At 44.9% G+C, this 20,392-nt stretch overlaps 1 protein-coding gene across 10 annotated transcripts in view; it reads right to left on the bottom strand.

Moving 5' to 3' along the window:
- The window catches only part of LOC126362232 (protein piccolo-like), a 731,361-nt gene that overhangs the window by 111,854 nt on the left and 599,115 nt on the right, over positions 1 to 20,392 (bottom strand). For all 10 annotated transcript variants that reach the window (XM_050007864.1, XM_050007862.1, XM_050007865.1 and 7 more), the window contains 2 exons: positions 20,012 to 20,073; positions 2,311 to 2,429 (listed from right to left, as the gene is read on the bottom strand). In XM_050007864.1, coding sequence (XP_049863821.1) covers positions 2,311 to 2,429; positions 20,012 to 20,073 — 181 coding nt within the window. The remainder of the gene's footprint in view (positions 1 to 2,310; positions 2,430 to 20,011; positions 20,074 to 20,392) is intronic.

Raw genomic sequence — 20,392 nt, 5'->3', positions numbered from 1 at the left:
TCTGTTCATCTCCTTCTGTCCCTCAGTCCATTTCTTTCTCTTCCTCTCTCTCTGTCTGTCTCCTCCCCCCTCACTCTGTGCATCGCCTCCTCCCCTTCCCTCTGTCCACTTCCCCTCCCTCCTCTCTGTCCATCCCCTTCTCCCCCCTCTGTCTATCTCCAACCATCTACTTGTCCCACCTGACACTGCCCCCCCCTCCCCCCACCCCACCGCTTCCACACAGCCGAGGCCGTCCACCCATATACGGCCTGCAGTGTATTCCAATACTGTCAGCACAACACGCCGGTCCTGTCGGAAATCCAATTGGACACACGGTCCTCTGGGTATTTCACAGAGAAGAAACACTATTTTTCCACCCTCACCTCCACCTCTGTAGGCGGCAGGTTACCTTATCCTCATAATGCTTCTTTACAGACATTAAGTGATATGTGTACCATGTATGAGTGAAATTGATCCATTGGTTTAGGAAGAGAGGTTGAAAATGGTTCAAACGGCTCTAAGCACTATGGGACTCAACATCTGAGGTCCCCTAGACTTAGAACTACTTAAACCAAACTAACCTAAGGACATCACACACATCCATGCCCAAGGCAGGATTCGAACCTGCGAGCGCAGCAGCAGCGTGGTTCCGGACTGAAGCGACTACAACCGCTTGGTCACAGCGGCCAGCAAGAGAGGTTGAATATATACAAAGATACGATACAGCTTATAGATACATAAATGACCAAATGGTTAACGTTAGAAAAACTGTGAAGCTACTCTACTGGCCATTAAAATTGCTACACCAAGAACAAATGCAGATGATAAACGTGTATTCATTGGACAAATATATTATACTAAAACTGACGTGTGATTACATTTTCACGCAATTTGGGTGCATAGATCCTGAGAAATCAGTATCCAGAACAACCACCTCTGGCCGTAATAACGGCCTTCATACGCCTGGGCATTGAGTCGAACAGAGCTCGGATGACGCGTACAGTTACAGCTGCCCATGCAGCTTCAACACGATACCACAGTTCATCAAGAGTAGTGACTGGCGTATTGTGACGAGCCAGATGCTCGGCCACCATTCACCACACGTTTTCAATTGGTGAGAGATCTGGAGAATTTGCTGGCCAGCGCAGCAGTCGAACATTTTCTGTATCCAGAAAGGCCCGTACAGGACCTGCAACATACGGTCGTGCATTATCCTGCTGAAATGTAGGGTTTCGCAGGGATCGAATGAATGGTAGAGCCACGGGTCGTAACACATCTGAAATGTAACGTCCACTGTTCAAAGTGCCGTCAATGGGAACAAGAGGTGACCGAGACGTGTAACCAATGGCACTCCATACCATCACGCTGGGTGATACGCCAGTACGGCGATGACGAATACACGCTTCCAATGTGCGTTCACCGCGATGTCGCCAAACATGGATGCGACCATCATGATGCTGTAAACAGAACCTGGATTCATCCGAAAAAATGACGTTTTACCATTCGTCCACCCAGGTTCGTCGAGTACACCATCGCAGGCGCTCCTGTCTGTGATGCAGCGTCAAGGGTAACCGCAGCCATGGTCTCCGAGCTGATAGCCCATGCTGCTGCAAACGTCGTCGAATTGTTCGTGCAGATGGTTGCTGTCTTACAAACGTCCCCATCAGTTGACTCAGGGATCGAGACGTGGCTGCACGATCCGTTACAGCCATGCGGATAAGATGCCTGTCATCTCCACTGCTAGTGATACGAGGCCGTTGGGATCCAGCACGGCGTTCCGTATTACCCTCCTGAACCCACGGATTCCATATTCTGCTAACAGTCATTGGATCTCGGCCAACGCGAGCAGCAATGTCGCCATACGATAAACCGCAATCGCGATAGACTACAATACGACCTTTATGAAAGTCGGAAACGTGATGGCACGCATTTCTCCTCCTTACACGTGGCATCACAGCAACGTTTCACTAGGCAACGCCGGTCAATTGCTGTTTGTGTATGAGAAATCGGTTGGAAACTTTCCTCATGTCAGCACGGTGCAGGTGTCTCCACCGGCGCCTACATTGTGTGAATGCTCTGTAAAGCTAATCATTTGCATATCACAGCATCTTCTTCCTGTCGGTTAAATTTCGCGTCATCTTCGTGGTGTAGCAATTTTAATGGCCAGTAGTGTAAGAGAAAAATTTCCTGCTCTTTTATAGAATTAAAGAGGCATATCAATCCAACTTTATAATAACTTGGATCACATAGATGATACATTACTAGTAACATTTTGCGAATTAAGTAAACATTCAGAGAGAGAGAGTGCACAACCTGCTTTGAGAGACTTACCTCAGTGGCAATACGAACGGCAGGCAAGGCTCCAGCACCTGGAGGCGGCGGTGGGGGTGGCGCTGGCGGTGCAGGGGCGGGGAAGGGCGGTGGCGCTGGCGCTGCGCTCACTCCATCACCTGCGTGTAAACACAAGGCACGTAAGACGACACGAGCGATCTGGAAACAAGTGTGCGACTTCCGATGACTGGCCAAAAGATTTGCGCAGCGTCAACTGGTATAATGTGACAGCAAATACAAACAAATTATCATCTGAGGCATAGCTAGGTAGTTTGGCACCAAATGGGGACTTTTAATTTGACACCCTCTTTCCTCCCCCCCCCCCCCCAAACCACACAAAAACGCGAAATAATTTTTTGGAGGATTCAGTTTTTTGGTGGAAGTGGTTAAGTAAGCAGAGTACAATGTTAACTATTTTGTAAACAGTTCTTATCGTTGAAAACAAGTAAAACACATTTTTGTAAATAACAGAGTTTAACTGGTTGTTAATGAGGCAATATAAATAACCAAAAATCGATGCCTATAGTTACACTGTTTTTCGACGAAACTGCCAAAATACACTCCTGGAAATGGAAAAAAGAACACATTGACACCGGTGTGTCAGACCCACCATACTTGCTCCGGACACTGCGAGAGGGCTGTACAAGCAATGATCACACGCACGGCACAGCGGACACACCAGGAACCACGGTGTTGGCCGTCGAATGGCGCTAGCTGCGCAGCATTTGTGCACCGCCGCCGTCAGTGTCAGCCAGTTTGCCGTGGCACACGGAGCTCCATCGCAGTCTTTAACACTGGTAGCATGCCGCGACAGCGTGGACGTGAACCGTATGTGCAGTTGACGGACTTTGAGAGAGGGCGTATCGTGGGCATGCGGGAGGCCGGGTGGACATACCGCCGAATTGTTCAACACGTGGGGCGTGCGGTCTCCACAGTACATCGATGTTGTCGCCAGTGGTCGGCGGAAGGTGCACGTGCCCGTCGACCTGGGACCGGACCGCAGCGACGCACGGATGCACGCCAAGACCGTAGGATCCTACGCAGTGCCGTAGGGGACCGCACCGCCACTTCCCAGCAAATTAGGGACACTGTTGCTCCTGGGGTATCGGCGAGGACCATTCGCAACCGTCTCCATGAAGCTGGGCTACGGTCCCGCACACCGTTAGGCCGTCTTCCGCTCACGCCCCAACATCGTGCAGCCCGCCTCCAGTGGTGTCGCGACAGGCGTGAATGGGGGGACGAATGGAGACGTGTCGTCTTCAGCGATGAGAGTCGCTTCTGCCTTGGTGCCAATGATGGTCGTATGCGTGTTTGGCGCCGTGCAGGTGAGCGCCACAATCAGGACTGCATACGACCGAGGCACACAGGGCCAACACCCGGCATCATGGTGTGGGGAGCGATCTCCTACACTGGCCGTACACCTCTGGTGATCGTCGAGGGGACACTGAATAGTGCACGGTACATCCAAACCGTCATCGAACCCATCGTTCTACCACTCCTAGACCGGCAAGGGAACTTGCTGTTCCAACAGGACAATGCACGTCCGCATTTATCCCGTCCCACCCAACGTGCTCTAGAAGGTGTAAGTCAACTACCCTGGCCAGCAAGATCTCCGGATCTGTCCCCCATTGAGCATGTTTGGAACTGGATGAAGCGTCGTCTCACGCGGTCTGCACGTCCAGCACGAACGCTGATCCAACTGAGGCGCCAGGTGGAAATGGCATGGCAAGCCGTTCCACAGGACTACATCCAGCCTCTCTACGATCGTCTCCATGGGAGAATAGCAGCCTGCATTGCTGCGAAAGGTGGATATACACTGTACTAGTGCCGACATTGTGCATGCTCTGTTGCCTGTGTCTATGTGCCTGTGGTTCTGTCAGTGTGATCATGTGATGTATCTGACCCCAGGAATGTGTCAATAAAGTTTCCCCTTCCTGGGACAATGAATTCACGGTGTTCTTATTTCAATTTCCAGGAGTGTAGAAAGTCGTGCATGTTTCGTAGTGGACCTACAGTAATTCTTAATTAGTTTCAGTTTTGAAAAAATCCTCTCATTTGACGCTACCTAAACAATGTTGAGAAAAACCTTAATGCCAAAATGAGACAGGCAAGAGAATCGGAAAATTCATATTCAGCTACGAACTATAAGAACCTTAAAGGTTTCCAACCCTGAGACTCTTCTTTTGGAATTTTGGCAACTTGTAAATTACTGCTCAGCTTACTTGTTATTAATACACATTCCGAAGCTTAGTGATTCTTCTATGACAATTCTCCATAAACAAAAAGAACACAAAACCAGAAATTACACAGTGAAGGAAACATAGTTTAAGCATATAAGTGCTGTTGTTATTTTGTGCTAAGTAGAGATATTAACTGCAAAATGTACAAATGTTCAAATGTGTGTGAAATCTTATGGGACTTAACTGCTAAGGTCATCAGCCCCTAAGCTTACCCACTACTTAACCTAAATTATCCTGAGGACAAACACACACACCCATGCCCGAGGTAGGACTCGAACCTCTGCCGGGACCAGCCGCACAGCCGATGACTGCAGCCCCTAGACCGCTCGGCTAATCCCGCGTGGCTATTAATTTCAAAATTAAATTTAATTTAAAATCCAATATCTCTACTTAACACAAAATAACAACATCATGATAGCTTCCACAGCCAAACAAAATCGTAAAACAGTTTAGTTCAAAATGGTTCAAATGGCTCTGAGCACTATGGGACTCAACTGCTGTGGTTATCAGTCCCCTAGAACTTAGAACTACTTAAACCTAACTAACCTAAGGACATCACACACATCCACGCCCGAGGCAGGATTCGAACCTGCGACCGTAGCAGTCGCATAACAGTTTAGTGACTGATAAGCAATCTTAGCAATGCCCCCTTGACAAAAAATATATTATACCAAACCAAATCATTTCCATCGTCGGCTCAAATAATGTGTGAGAATAATTTTTGTTTACGCGCTATTTTAGAGGTAAAATTTGTGTAAGCATGCGAAAGGGCCAAGCCCAGTCCATAAGCCCTCGAGCTGCTTTCCCGCTTTCCTCAGTATCAAGAATGAAACAACGAATATATATATATATATATATAGGTTGTATATATATATATATATATATATATATATATATATATATATATATATATATATATACACAACCTAGCAAGCTTTTTCACACCACAGGTCTGATATTCGTCGAATAACTTCTGGTGCTTCAGTATCAAGTATCACACTGTGCACCCTTGTGATTAAAACCCTGTCTTCTGTGGATTGTGCAACTGGATTGTGCAGCTGGATTGTGCAGTCTTTGAATTAGAGACTAAATGGTTGCCTGGGTGTGTTGCACAAAAGGCATTCATGAAGTGGGGTTGTCACTAATTTATTATGGAATTAGTTGATGCTCATTTGTGTCTGGATGTTCATTAATTACCCAGGTAAAGACCGTTGTGGTATCAAGTGGCTGCAGTCGAAGCTATTTGACTTCCAAAAATTACTGTTGTTTCTGTTTTCTGGTACTAAACTGTTTCAGATGATAAAGTTGACATTCTCCTATATGCATCTGGGGCTCAGGAAGATGGATGGAGAGCATATCATTGTACAAGGTGTGTGGTGGAGCAGCGGGCGTGACACAATCAGATGTTACTAAAAGAGAAGCAATGTTCCATTTATATCAAAAGCAATGTTAATGAATATAAAGATCATTTGGTTACCACTGAGTCTTCTATAAGTCGCAAACAAAATTTGTATACCCATTTATGTCTTCATTGTATATACTCTTAAGTTTAAAGATTTTGTAGTTGATTTGGTTATGCTTATTCTGCCTTGTGAGAAAGTGTCGAAGGGAGACAGTTGATTACTGGTTTGAATAAGATTGAGGTAATTGAAATTCCTAAGAAAGAACAATAATTCAAAGACGTGCGTAAAAGGTTCCATTTTTAAGAAGTTAAATTGTAAATTTTACTGTCAGTACTGATATGATTGTGGCATATTCTTTTACACATTGGTTCCATTAAGGAAATAATTTAATTGCAAGTTTTTACACTGTATAGGATAACTGTATTTAGTATTGTTGTTGGGTTATCAGTGAGAAGTTTTGTGTGAGTTTGAAACTTTAAAATTAATATTTGAAGTGTTAATGTTCTCCCCACTCCATCAATCGCTCCAGTCTTTTCCATTGTGGCCCATCTACCTGTTAAAACAGGTTTTCACAAGATTTTTTATCGTATTGTATCACAGTGTATGTACGATGCACCAAATGATTTTGATGTGCTCAAAGCGTGAAAAGCGTATGGCATATTCTCCAACGTCTTAAATTGATTTCCTTCACCCTATGGCAGTTTGGTCTTTCTTTCCTGCAGGTTCTAGCAATTTACAAAAAATTCAACGCCTCTCAGTTTAAAGGTACACATACTTCACCTTACATTTCCATCCACAGAGTCATCAGCTAACATTGTATTCTACATTTCTCGCCCATAACGGGCAGACCATGAATCAAGCCCATTGCTTGTCTCTCGGTTATCATTAGTAAAGACAGGCCCCTCTTGCGACAACTGATTCATCTTACTATCTTGTTTCTCGTGACGTATAGGCAACTGTTGAAATAATTTTGTCAACAGTACTTTGTCCTGTCAGCTTCTACCCATATGAAACCAACCGGCAGCATACCTTGTTTGTTGACATCGCTGTCACCGCTGGAAGAAAACCAAGCAGAGAACTGCTTATACTTGGTCATTCACTACTAACTCATATGATTGTAAGGAGATGTTACAGTGTTTTTAGTACCTTATCTCATCAAATTACTAACCGTGTGAATACAGGTATAATTACTGATGGTTACAAGGTCTCTGTTTATACAGCGTCCGTATCTTCACATCACAATTCCCTTCAGACTGGCATGCATGTGTGTAGGAACAGGCACTATTATGACGGTTACAGCTGTGGTAAATAATACGAAAGCGATTAACTTTTTGCGAATACGGATTGACGTCAGCTGTTTGTGACTGATGAAAATTTGTGCCTGACCGAGACTCAAACGCCGGCCCGAGTGGATGCCGGCACAGTAGCTCAGCGTGTTCGGTCAGAGGGTTAGCTGCCCTCTGTAATAAAAAAACTGAGTGACTGGATCAGTAACGAACTTCAATGGGCGTCAGGTGACGTCCGCCAAGTGGCCGAGCGGTTCTAGGCGCTACAGTCCGGAACCGCGCGACCGCTACGGTCGCAGGTTCGAATCCTGCCGCGTGCATGGATGTGTGTGATATCCTTAGGTTAGTTAGGTTTAAGTAGTTCTAAGTTCTAGGGGACTGATGACATCAGAAGTTAAGTCCCATAGTGCTCAGAACCATTTGAACCACTTTTGAGACTCAAACCCGATTTCCCGCATATCGTGAGCGGTCGCCTGAACTTGTATTTGTTAGTCATAACAGTACTGTGTACAAATCCCAGTGTACGCGAAGAGAAATAGTGAAACGTTGTGCAGCGTCTGACTGTACGAATGAATTGGGGAAATGAACCAATATCCAAGGTACGTGAATACCTTTAGATATTTTACTCACAGTCACAGCACTCGCATTTTCATAGGGTACGCATTACTGACTACATTTTTCTTTAACAGTAGCTGCTGTTTTTGAAGGTACAGGCGAACACGAGTGTCAAGACGTTTCTTTTTATGGTGCTGTAAAATGTTGCTGAGAATACCACACAGTCCGATATGAAATTCAGCTGCATACCTCATGTGGCATAAAACGCTAGTAATGTAGTGTACCAGATACTGGAAAAAATCATGTGATGTCAAATATATTTCTTCTCTGTCCGGGGACTGGGTGTTTGTGTTGTCCTCATCATTTCATCATCATCATCATCATCATCATCATCATCAACATCATCATCATCATCATTCGTGACAGTGGCTAGACTGGAATGAGAAAAGGACTGTGTACAAATTGGGACTTTGTACGGGCGCTGATGACCGCGCAGTTGAGCGCCCCACAAACCAAAACATCATCATCATCAAATATATTTCAGCACTAAACAACTAAATGCTACAGTTCGCTCTCGTGCTAACGTGATAAGTTGCATTTAGTTGTGAACAAACAGTTATGGCAAATTTCTTGCAGTACGTAAAAAAATGGCCGTTTGTTCATAAGTTAAATTGCTATCTTGTAATTACATACTTAAATGAGACGTTATGTTTGAGACGTAATTCAGAGATGTGTTATAACCAAAGGAGCGTAAGTTTACCACCACAATGGCTACCGAGGCGCCTTTCAAATTGTCTGCTGTTCACAACAGACCACTTATGGGACTGTGAGGCCTTGTTCTCGATACTCTAATGAGCCCGAGAAATCGCTACACACAGACACCTGTGTGACGGAAGTAGAAGTAAACCAGCATTCTCAGTGCAGTTCATCAAAGCGCGTGGTCTCTCCAATCGCACACTGGATGGTGCGGCTTGTTTACTCTGTGCAGTCTGCCCACGTGCCTCGAAGGCCGCCACACACGTAACTGCATACTTGACAAGCACACATGCACAAGCGTGCTAGCGCAAGCATGCTTGAGGGTGTGTAGGATAAATCTGCGTAAGCGTCGCGACTGTACAAGCAGCTTCATGCTTGATCGATTTTCGATTACGCATGCCAGTCCAAGCATTCAAGCGTGTGCATCCTTGACGTGTGTGCCAAGAATAGCCAGGCTCTTGCAAGCATTTGGCAGTAATTTTATTTGATTTAGCTATTGTCTGACCCTGTTAAATTACATTCTATAGAAAGGTTGTCCTGTATTATAGGACAAGTTAAAGAATTCATTATTACATGAAAAAAAAAGCAGGGGAGAACAGTAATGCTGTCAAACAACTTTTGTCCCATGGCTAACGCGAGCAGTTACCATGGGAATAATACCGAGTGATCAAAAAGTCAATATAAATTTGAAAACTGAATAAATAACGGAATAATGTAGATAGAGAGGTACAAATTGACACACATGCTTGGAATGACATGGGGTTTTATTAGAAGCAAAAAATTACAAAAGTTCAAAAAATTGTTCGACAGATGGGCTTCATCTGATCAGAATAGCAATAACTACATAACACAGTAAGACAAAGCAAAGATAATGTTCTTTGCAGGAAATGCTCAATATGTCCACCATCATTCCTCAACAATAGCTGTAGTCGAGAATAATGTTGTAAACAGCACTGTAAGGCATGTCCGGAGTTATGGTGAGGCATTGGCCTCGGATGTTGTCTTTCAGCAGCCCTAGAGATGTCGGTCGATCACGATACCCTTGCGACTTCAGGTAACCCCAAAGCCAATAATCGCACGGACTGAGGTCTGGGGGACCTGGGAGGCCAAGCATGACGAAAGTGGCGTCTGAGCACACGATCATCACTAAACGACGCGCGCAAGAGATCTTTCACGCGCCTAACAATATGGGGTGGAGCGCCATCCTGCATTTTGGTTCTAATAAAACCCCATATCATTCCAAGCGCGTGTGTCAATTTTTACCTCTCTATCTACATTATTCCGTGGTTTATTAAGTTTTCAAATTTATACTGACTTTTTGATCACCCAGTATTTTCGGTTCTTCACACACTATCCACTCCACATATCAAATTTCCTCTTTCTTTGTATTTCTTTGTAATAGAAGAAAAAAGGCTGCCTAGGCCATAGCATCGTCGTCTGAAGTCGATATTTTCTGACAAACAAACTGATGCTTGTACAAGCCTTGTGGAGACGCGAGGAATTTGTGCATGCTTGCGCAAGCACTCTTGATTTTACGCGTGGGGCCTTAAGAGTCATTTCATGCTTTAGACGGTGCACGCATTCTCACTTTACGTCAAGAAAGGTTGTCAGAGCGGGAAGTTGACCGCTGAATTGGCGTACACCACAGCGATGACATTCGAACATTCAGTTAGTATCGTGTCTCTCGAAATATTGAAGATCTGCCTCGCAGTCGTCGCTCACGCTCAACAACACTATCTGATGACCACTACCTACAAAATATGGCGCACAGATACCTTGAGAAGAATGCAACAGAACTGCGCGCTATCTTCATGCACGCAACTGGGAGGGCTGTATCGACCGACCGCACTCAAATGTCACCACACGATCAGTAGCCTCTTGGCGTCCATATAACTTTTCCCTCCTCCCCCCCCCTCCACCCACCCGCTCCCCGAGCACAGTGTTCAACGGAGAAGGTGGATAACGGAACACTTGGATCAATGACGTCAGTTCTGCTTCACCGACGAGTGCAGGTTGTGTCTGACAGCTGATGATCGTCTTAGAGGAGTGTGGAGGCAACCAAATACATGTGCACGGCTCAGGAATGCGGACCCATGGGTTCACCAAGCCAGGTGGATCAGTTGCGTTGTGGACCGGTATCACGTAAGGGTGTGGGATCCTCTCATCGTTATCGAGGGTAAATACATGGCTATTCAGTATCGGCACAGGACCGTCCAACCTGTTGTCCAGCCTGCAGTCAATGTGTCGACGATGCGTTGTCTTTCACAACAATAGTGCACGAGCATAGCGCTACCAGCTCATAAACATTTGAATGTAAGCCCTCGCACGTTCGTAGACACGAGAGTGCTGCCTTTCCTTTCTTGGGCAATATTTTTTGTTTATTATCATGTCTCTCGGTTCATAATTAGATAATAGTTATCATAACTGCAATGTGCTGATATGAATGACTCGTGTGTATCACACAACCGCTGATGCTGATCTACTTCAGTCACAGTGATAAAGAGTAAATAAAGTGACTAAATTACTTCACATTGGTCCATTCACATACACAACTTCGCATGAATATACTACTCAGGATTCAGTAAGTTTGTATCGATGTGTTTATTAATGGCAGCTATACTGACCCCGGTGACGAGTAACAGAACCTTGGCCTATTTTCCTCGGAGCATTTTCTTCCCACTCTGTAGCTCAGTAATTCTATTTTGACACACCAGTAGCATGAGTTATGATTTTCTTAAGCTCCTGTAGTTTTCTTTTATAGCTGTGACGTCCAGGCTCTTATTTCTTCTCTAGGTTCATAATATATTATATACGTTCACAGTGGTTTTTCCACTATTTTATTGTAACACTTAAGTTTGGCATCTTCCTTTTTCTGCTGTTTTCAGCCGCTTCATGGTCTATAACGACACACTGACGTGACAAAAGTCATGGGATACCCTCTAATATCGTGTCGGACCTACTTCTACACGGCGTAGTGCAGCAGCTCGACGTGGCGTGGACTCAACAAGTCGTTGGAAGTCCCCTGCCGAAATACTGAGCCATGCTGCCTCTACAGCCCTCCATAACTGCGAAAGCGTTGGCGTTGCAGGTTTTTGTACGCGAGCTGACCTCTCGGTTACGTTCCATAAAAGTTCGATGGTATTCGTGTCGGGTGATGTGGGTGGCCAAATCATTCGGTCGAATGTCCAAAACGTTCTTCAAACCAATCGAGAACAATTATGTCCCGATGACATGGTGCATTGTCATCCATAAGAATTCCATCGTTGTTTGGGAACATGAAGTCCGAACGCAACCACTTCCAGTCAATGATCGGTTCAGTTGGTCCAGATGACTCAGTCCATTCCATGTAAACACAGCTAACACCACTAAGGAGCCACCACCAGCTTGCACAGTGTCTAGTTGACAGCTTGGATCCATGGCTTGATGGGGTCTGCGTCAAACTCGAACCCTACCATCAGCTCTTACCAACTGAAATCTGGACTCATCTGACCAGTTCATGGTTTTCCAGTCGTCTAGGGTCTAACCGGTATGGTCAAGAGCCCAGGGGGGGGGGGGGGGGGGGGCGCTGCAGGCGATGTCGAACTGTCAGCAAAGTACTAGCTCAGCTGTCCTAACGGATACATTCGTCGTACGTTCTCACATTGATTTCTGCGATTATTTCATGCAGTGTTGCTTGGCAGCTCCATGCAAACTCCGCTGCTCTCGGTCGTTAAGTGAAGGCCGTCGGCTACTGCGTTGTCCGTGGTGAGAGGTAATGCCTGAAATCTGGTATTCTCGGCACACCTCTGACATTGTGGATCTTTGAATACTGAATCCACAAACGATTTCCTAAACCGAATGTGTCATGCGTCTATCTCCATCTACCATTCCGCGTTCAAAGTGCGTTAATTCACATCGTGCAGCCATAACCTTTTCGTCAGGCGGGCCGGAAGCCTTTTCAAAAGAATCACCTGAGTACAAATGACAGCTCCGTCAATGCACTGCCCTCATGTACTTTGTGTACGCGATACTACGGCCACCTGTACATGTGCATATCGCTATGTCCTGACGTTTGTCGCATCTGTTTTGTGTAATGGTGATAAAACCTCCCACGACGATGGAAGAGGGCACATGTACAACTTTAGATTTGGGACACAGATTCGGAAAGGCTAAGTACTGAAGAACAACTTGTTCTGGGAAATATGTAAGTGAAGTAAGAGAACTTACGAATCGTTATTTGTACACTTTAGTAAACTTATTCATATATATCTAGTTGCTAATGTTGTAAGGAAGAAAAACCTGATCAAAAATCGTTCAAATGGCTCTGAGCGCTATGGGACTTAATTGCTCAGGTCATCAGTCCCCTAGAACTTAGAACTACTTAAACCTAACTAACCTGAGAACATCACACACATCCATGCCCGAGGCAGGATTCGAACCTGCGACCGTAGCGGTCCAGACTGTAGCGCCTAGAACCGCTCGGCCTCTCCGGCCGGCAAAACCTGATCAACATGTGGCGTTTCATCTTGAGGGTTGGTAACATGAAATTCCATTAGCACGCGGCATATGGCTCTCATGGGCGAGGAATCTTCAATCAGTACTATATCAATTGCACGTGCAATTATGTTCGGGAAGTAATAAGCTAACAGCAAATAGACCACCATCACTCACAGAAAGTGCAAGCAACTCACGTCATGCTGGAACAATGGGTGCTGCGGCGATGTATGTTCGACCCTCTCTTAACTGCCTATGTGCCTGAAACGGATGAAGCCTGTTTTACCACAGGCAGAATCCTGAGTAATAGCTGTGGTCATTTATAAGCCTTGTGTGTCTCCACTATAGTTGTCTAGGGTCAGTACAGTTGAGCACAGAACTTGTATTTGGACACCGTCAGAGGTTGGTTAACAGTTGTAAGATAGGCACAAATTTCAAGAATGTAGATGTTGCATGTAGGAAGTTAGGAAGATAAGTGTTTAACATACCATCAACGATTACATGATTAGGGAGGAACACAAGCTAGGGGTAGGCGTCCTTTTAAAGAAACCATCCAGTAATTTTTAGTAATTTTTGAGAATATTTGTCGTGAAGAACAGCGGTTTATCTGTTCGAGTTGCATTTGACGTTCGTGGAATTCATAACACGTGCTCCGTTCACCGCCTACCAACATAGTATCAAGTGTAAATATGGTCAGTAACTGACCGAAACGGGTGAAAAAAAAATAAAGGTTTACTGAGGTCGAGACTGTTTATGCTGATTTTAAATTTACTTTAAGCAATTTAGGGAAACCCGGAACAGCTGAATCTGAACGTGTGGACGGTAATTTCAAGCTCCATCCTTCCGAATGTGAGTCCAGAGTCTTATCATCACAGTGCCACAAAGCTCGAGGCAAGATCTACACAAGCTCGAAAATGAAATTTAAAAATTGGAAGAGTTTCATCAGATTCTGTGAAGACTGAATTATTGCGCTTTCGGATAAAACAAGGACGAAGGACGTATAGATGTGAAAACAGACAAGCAATCTATTATCACAGGCGTTAAAGATTCTGAAGAATGTTTTATCAAATAACGGAACGATAAACTGAAAGTAAATTATCAGAGCAGTAGTTTTGCTTAAGGGAAGGTAGGGGGCACTCGAGGAGTAATTCTAGCGCTGTGGTTAATAACAGAAGGCAGATTTATGAGAAACAAGGAAACATATGACTACATTGTACCGTGCTGGGATACATGCCCTTGTTCAAAGATGGACCAAAACTGTAGAGATGGGCGGAGATTACATTGAAAAATGACAAAATGATCCTCAATGTTGTGGTTTTCAACCTATGTAATTGCATTTAAATTTCCTGACAATTAAACGTAGAAAAAAAATAGGAGGCATTACTTTTTGACTGACCCTCGTATTTGTAGATTCAGAGAAGTCTTTTGATAATACGGAATACAATACATATTTTCCATTCTTAGCTAATGTGGTGTCCAACTACAAGGACAGAGCGCTAATCAATTTCATTTTGTAAAGCAGACTGACGTAGTCAGTATTGACCGAAACGTACAAGAGACCAAAATTAAGACATCAGTAAGGCAGGGTTGATCACAATTTGTGTACTTCATTTATTTATTTATTTATCGTACCGTTACAAGAACAAATAGTAAGAAGTAAATATAGTGAACATTCGTGTAGAGAAGAGTCAGAGTGAGAAGGATGTCGTTGTGAGAGTTGTTTGTAATCATCAGTAGGATGACATAGCAGTGGTCACTGAAAATGTAAGGGAATTCAGTTATGTGCTCAGTCAAATGGAACTTGTGCTAGCTGGTCGCTGTAACATGTGCTCAAGCAAAACAAAAACTAAGGTAATGACGTGTGCAGCTGGTGAATAGTTAAATGTTAATCTTGGACAAGATACTCTTGAAGAGTTGGATGAAATTTGGAATCTCGTTAGTATAATGGATAAAAGAAGGAAGATGCAAGAAAGAAGTAGAAGTGGGTGTTACACAAACCAGTAGTCCTTGCCATAAAAAGACAGCTGCTGAAAATCAGGACTATAAACACTGAGATAAAAAAAAGATGGATTAAAAGTCATGTTTGAGGTCAATGGGCGCAAATGTTGACTATGATGAAGACAGAAATGAAATGATTACAAGCGTTTAAAATGTGATGCCATAGGAGGCTGTTGGAGATGGGTGGGAAATGAATACTTTCTGCCGTCAGTCAGAGAGAAGAAACGCTTAATATAGACCATAATAAACCGAGACAGAAAATCAACAAAAGTTTTGCATCACCTCTTTATTTATAAATTCAAAAAGTGCTTGTGAGGCATTTTCAGTGTGTCCACATCCACCCATGGGAGTGGCGGGAGGCGTGTTTTCACAGTACTTCTGAGCAACGTCAGTACCTGATAGAGCGTCCCCTGGCTCGGATGCAGGCTTAAATCCATCGTGGCTTACCATGGATAAGATCATGATCCAAATTGTCCCACTCGTCAATGGCGAGTCCCGCAGAGTACATGGTCGTTGTCGACGTCCAAAACCACTTCGTTCCATCGATCCCACACATGTTCGATTGGGTTCTTGTCCGGGAAATAGACAGATCACTCCTTTCTGGCGATACTAGAATGCTGAAGCAACGTGTTCAAGAGAACAGCACGGTGAGTACGCGAGTTATCATCGAGGTGAAAATCTCACCAAACGTTTGGCGATATCGTCCCACAGTTGGTCACAGTATCTCGTCCTTGTACCGTAAAGCAGTGAGACTGCCTTCAACAACCACGAGAGATGTACCGTGACCCTTGTTGCACATGTCGGACAGTGTTGGAAGCTTTCGATATTATCGGGCTGTCTCCATGCACGTCTGCGATTATCAGGGTACAAAAAGATCCGAGTTTCGTCCGTAAATAACACAAGCGTCAATCCCGGGGCGCCCAGTGAGCATGGTGTCTTTCTAATCTGTAACGGAGCCGTGGTGTTACGGAGTACGGCGTGGTACTCGCTTCATGCTATCGTCTCTTACCAGTTTGACGCGATACGAATACGTGACGTACCATAGCCCCTTCGAAAGTCAAATTCAATTCTGGAGCACTCATACAATGGTTTCTTTGATTCAGAAGTTGTAGATATCCATCATCCAATGCGTCCGTCGAATTTGGACGGTCTGTGCGATGTAAGTTCTTAATACTACCTGTCAATTGGAGCCCATTCCACGTTAACACCATATCGCTCACTCCAGTGCACAAGTCGAGCAATTCCCCTGGTTGACAGTAATTCCGCGCGTAACTTTAAATCCGATCACTGGTCGCGGCTGTTCTACGTGGGATCATGGCAGTTCACTCTACTGTTCCACAGACGTCGCTAATGCGACCCTACTGGTGCTTTACATTCAACTGAAATGCTGCAATCCATTCGACTGCAGCGTGCTATCCCTAGGCAGCGCTCAGCTAGGCATGGCTCTCGTGGCCACTTGTTGACAAACTGCCTATTGGTGTCTGTCTCGGGTTCTTCGGCCGACGTTCATCTAATGATTTTACTGACTTTTCGCTAGCACGAGTGGCTGGCATTGTCAAACCTTTACCTTCCATTGCCGGTGGCGAACTGGAGCCGAGCTCGCGGTCGCAGACTATATGTACCCGGCACGCCAACGTCCGAGGGCTTCTCCGCGGTCATTTCTGGTGCGGTTCTCCTCTTCCTACCTGCGACGGTCCTTCGCTGCAGTACGAAAAGCCAGGATCCGTTTACCTTAAGGCTTTCTTCTTTCTTGTTGAAACTGTTGGTGAGTTTTTGTATTTCTACAGCCTCTCTGAACAAGTTCGTGTGATAGTGCTTCTCTACGGCCAGAACTTCCGTGTCGGCAAATTTTATTAGGTGGTCGGTCTCACTCAGTGCGTGCTCTGCCATGGACGATTTCTCCACCTGCCCCAACCTGCAATGTCGCTTATGTTCTTTGATCCTGGGCATCGCGTTGAATTGAACTTGGATGGCCGGCCGCGGTGGTCTCGCGGTTCTAGGCGCGCAGTCCGGAACTGTGAGACTGCTACGGTCGCAGGTTCGAATCCTGCCTCGGGCATGGATGTGTGTGATGTCCTTAGGTTAGTTAGGTTTAAGTAGTTCTAAGTTCTAGGGGACTGATGACCACAGCAGTTGAGTCCCATAGTGCTCAGATCCATTTGAACCATTTTTTGAACTTGGATGAGAGAAGCGAGTACGTCATTCCATGCTGCTTCAAATCTACGCCAGGCTTGATCGGTCATATTGGGTGGCGAGCTATGGTGTGCCAGTCTGTCGACAACCCATGGAAAGATGTTCCGATTGGCAGAGAGACCTTGAAATGCGCGAGCAGGTCAACAGCCGAACAACCTCTGTATGGAGACAGGTCATGACAGAGAGAGCAACATGCGATCTTTGGTAACGTTGTTGAAAGATGACGTCACGGAAAGCTTGAAAAGAAGGCACATCTGTCGCCCATACCTTCTCGGAAACGTAACCGCTGTTTTCCGGGTCACCGATTATGTGACCGAGAGATGATTGTGTTGTGTGTCAAGTGGCACAGCATTATCATCACAACAGGTGCTGGGCGCTGTATGACTGTGACCACTACTTCCTGGCAATGTTCATACTACTCGGAGCCTCCTCACAGGAATCTGTCTATTGGGATATTGAACGCAGATTTGGGACTTGTCTGAAAAGCCATTCCTGTGTCCAGTGCTGCTGGCTGCACGACATCGGCAAGCCTCTCTCTGGTTGCGCTAAAGGAAAGCTGCATCAGTGGCCGTCATGTTGGCAGTCCATATTGCCCCAGACGTTATCGCTCTGTCTGTTCGGGGGGCCGGGAGCGGGTGAGGGGGGGGGGGGGGGCGAAAAGTAACGCCTCCCAATTTTTATTCTGTTGTCGCATTAGGTTGAGGTGTTACATGCCATGCATATTACACATGGACTGCCTCACTTCGCTAGGAGGTGTTCCAACTTGAAGTGTGTAACAAGACGGCGTGAAGAAAATACGTCTGTGCGTAAGAAATCTGTGCCTGAGAAACAGCGTGCTCTAATCGAGTTTCTTACTGCAGAAAACGCGCCACACTCGAAGCACCCTCTCCTTCAGCATGACAATGGCAGATCTCACACGAACGCTGCGACATCTGTAACCTTCCGACGCCTTGTGTCCACGGTCATCGATCATCCTCGATACAGTAACAACATGGCCCCATCCGATTTTCACCTGTTTCCAAAAATTGAAGAACGTCTTCGAGGATTTCACTTTGATAGTAATGAAGCTATGCAAGCAGAGGTGAGTCAGCAGGCATTGTGCACCATAGTAAACGTTCCATGGTTCGTTAGGAACACAACGATTCACAATGACTTAAAATAGACACTGTCGCAGAAGAGATTCGATCCATGCCGGATAGCTTTTATGCCAGATTTCCTTCCTCTAGCAACAACATTCGTTCGTGAATTATCTATATGAAACACCACAAACATAAAGGTCCTAAATTTATACTATTACCGCTTCTGGAATCCAGACTGGGGCTGACATCCGGCATGCAGTGAAGTAACCATTGTTCGAACATATTGTATTTATGTATGCTGCCCGTCACACATCATTGTAAATAGTGTACTGTAACACTGTAAATTGTAATGTTTAAATTGCAATACTGTGCATCGTAAACAATGTTTTGCTCTTTTTATTTCAAATGTCATGCTGCCCTATTGTTACATATAACGTTAAAATTATTTGTAAATCTTCTGTTATTTATAGTTACTAAGGACCTAGTCCTTGTAACTCAAAACTTGAATCCACGTTCTATACTCGTTTGTATTTTGTCATTTTGTGGGGTTTTTATTGCCTACATGGCAACTGTTTTGCCCCATTACTGTCATTTTCAGCTAGATAAACGAAATATTATGTAATTGGGTGGAAAAATCCGCGGGTCGGGACTCTACAAAATAAAAACCGAGTTTATGGCTTCATTAACAATGTCAGACATTCTACAGTGATAGTATCTACAATACTGGTCTCACGCTTGGAGAAATGTGTTCGTCGCCAAGGTTACTACATTGAGAAATTAATATGTAGACATGAAGTATGGAGTTGTAGAATGCTAATAACGTTTGTTTTATTTCAAAAAGCATTCAGGGTTTTCATATAAAATATTCGGAGGCATTACTTTTGAGCAGGTCCTCGTATTTGTTTTGCTTCAAGCAAGTCCATTTCCGGATACGGTGTATGTAACGTGACTGCACGATACTGCACGACCGAGCGAACTATGGGTCCGCCTTCTCGGACACTAGTCCCGTAGGGACGTTGAGGTCCTGCATGTATTGAGTATGGTTCTCCTGTGGTCTATATTCACACAGCAGACCTAGGATTCCAACCAACGCGATCTGGAATAGCGCGGAGCGACAGACCGCAGTCTTGAAACGCCGCTTTCGAATTGTAACCCACCTTGGTAGACTTTTCTCCTTCTTAAACGAGACATAAGACGATGATCTAACAAACAACCAACACTGAAATGAGAGTTTTGAACGAGAAACCCACTGTCTAGCCCTTCCTTATGTAGAAAATGCGATTGCCGATAATCTTACATACTTTGTGCGAACGATCTGATATGTTAACCATTTGCGTAGTCAAGCAAGAAGTACACTTCCTGCTAATCTGACGCTTGTGGCACATCCACCGTGTTTATGGTGTTGCTGCTTGAACACACGACAGTGTAGTTGATACTTCTTTCACTTTCTATTTCGTATATGGTGTTTAGTCCGGCACTAGCCCTATTAAAAATACTTTAGTGTTTGTAATATCAATTATCGGAGTACAGCCTTTTGACGTACAGAGCCTTATAAACCGAGAGTCACTTGTAACTCTTCAGAATTGTTAGTTTTCTTATGTTTCTGCTTTGTCTCCGTGCGTCATTGCTCCAGCATCAGGAGGAGTTGGGGAGAAATATCAACCTTACCTGGAAAGAAAATACAGAGAGTAAGCTTGGAAGGGCTAGGCAGAACTTACCCGCAGGTGTCCCTGGTCCTGGGCTGGGTGAGCCTCCTCCGGAAATCTGACTCGACTGTCGTCTGCAAAACAAGAGAGAACAAATTTTACCTCACATATTAAAATGCTGCACTTTATAAAATATGACAACAAAATGTAAGAAACAGAGCTGTTCTCAATGGCCGGCCGCTGTGACCGAGCGGTTCTAGGCGCTTCAGTCCGGAACCGCGCTGCTGCTGTGCTCCAGGTTCAAATCCTGCCTCAGGCATGGATGTGTGTGATGTCCTTAGGTTAGTTAGGTTTAGGTAGTTCTATGTCTAGGGGACTGATGACCTCACATGTTAAGTCTCACAGTGCTTACAGCCATTTGATATTTTTGTCCTCAATGACCATTTTTTTTCC

This window comes from Schistocerca gregaria, chromosome 1, assembly GCF_023897955.1.
Source record: "Schistocerca gregaria isolate iqSchGreg1 chromosome 1, iqSchGreg1.2, whole genome shotgun sequence".
Classification (NCBI taxonomy): domain Eukaryota; kingdom Metazoa; phylum Arthropoda; class Insecta; order Orthoptera; family Acrididae; genus Schistocerca; species Schistocerca gregaria.
The sequence above is the reverse complement of the archived record's forward strand: the minus strand, read 5'-3'. Positions and strand labels throughout refer to the sequence as shown.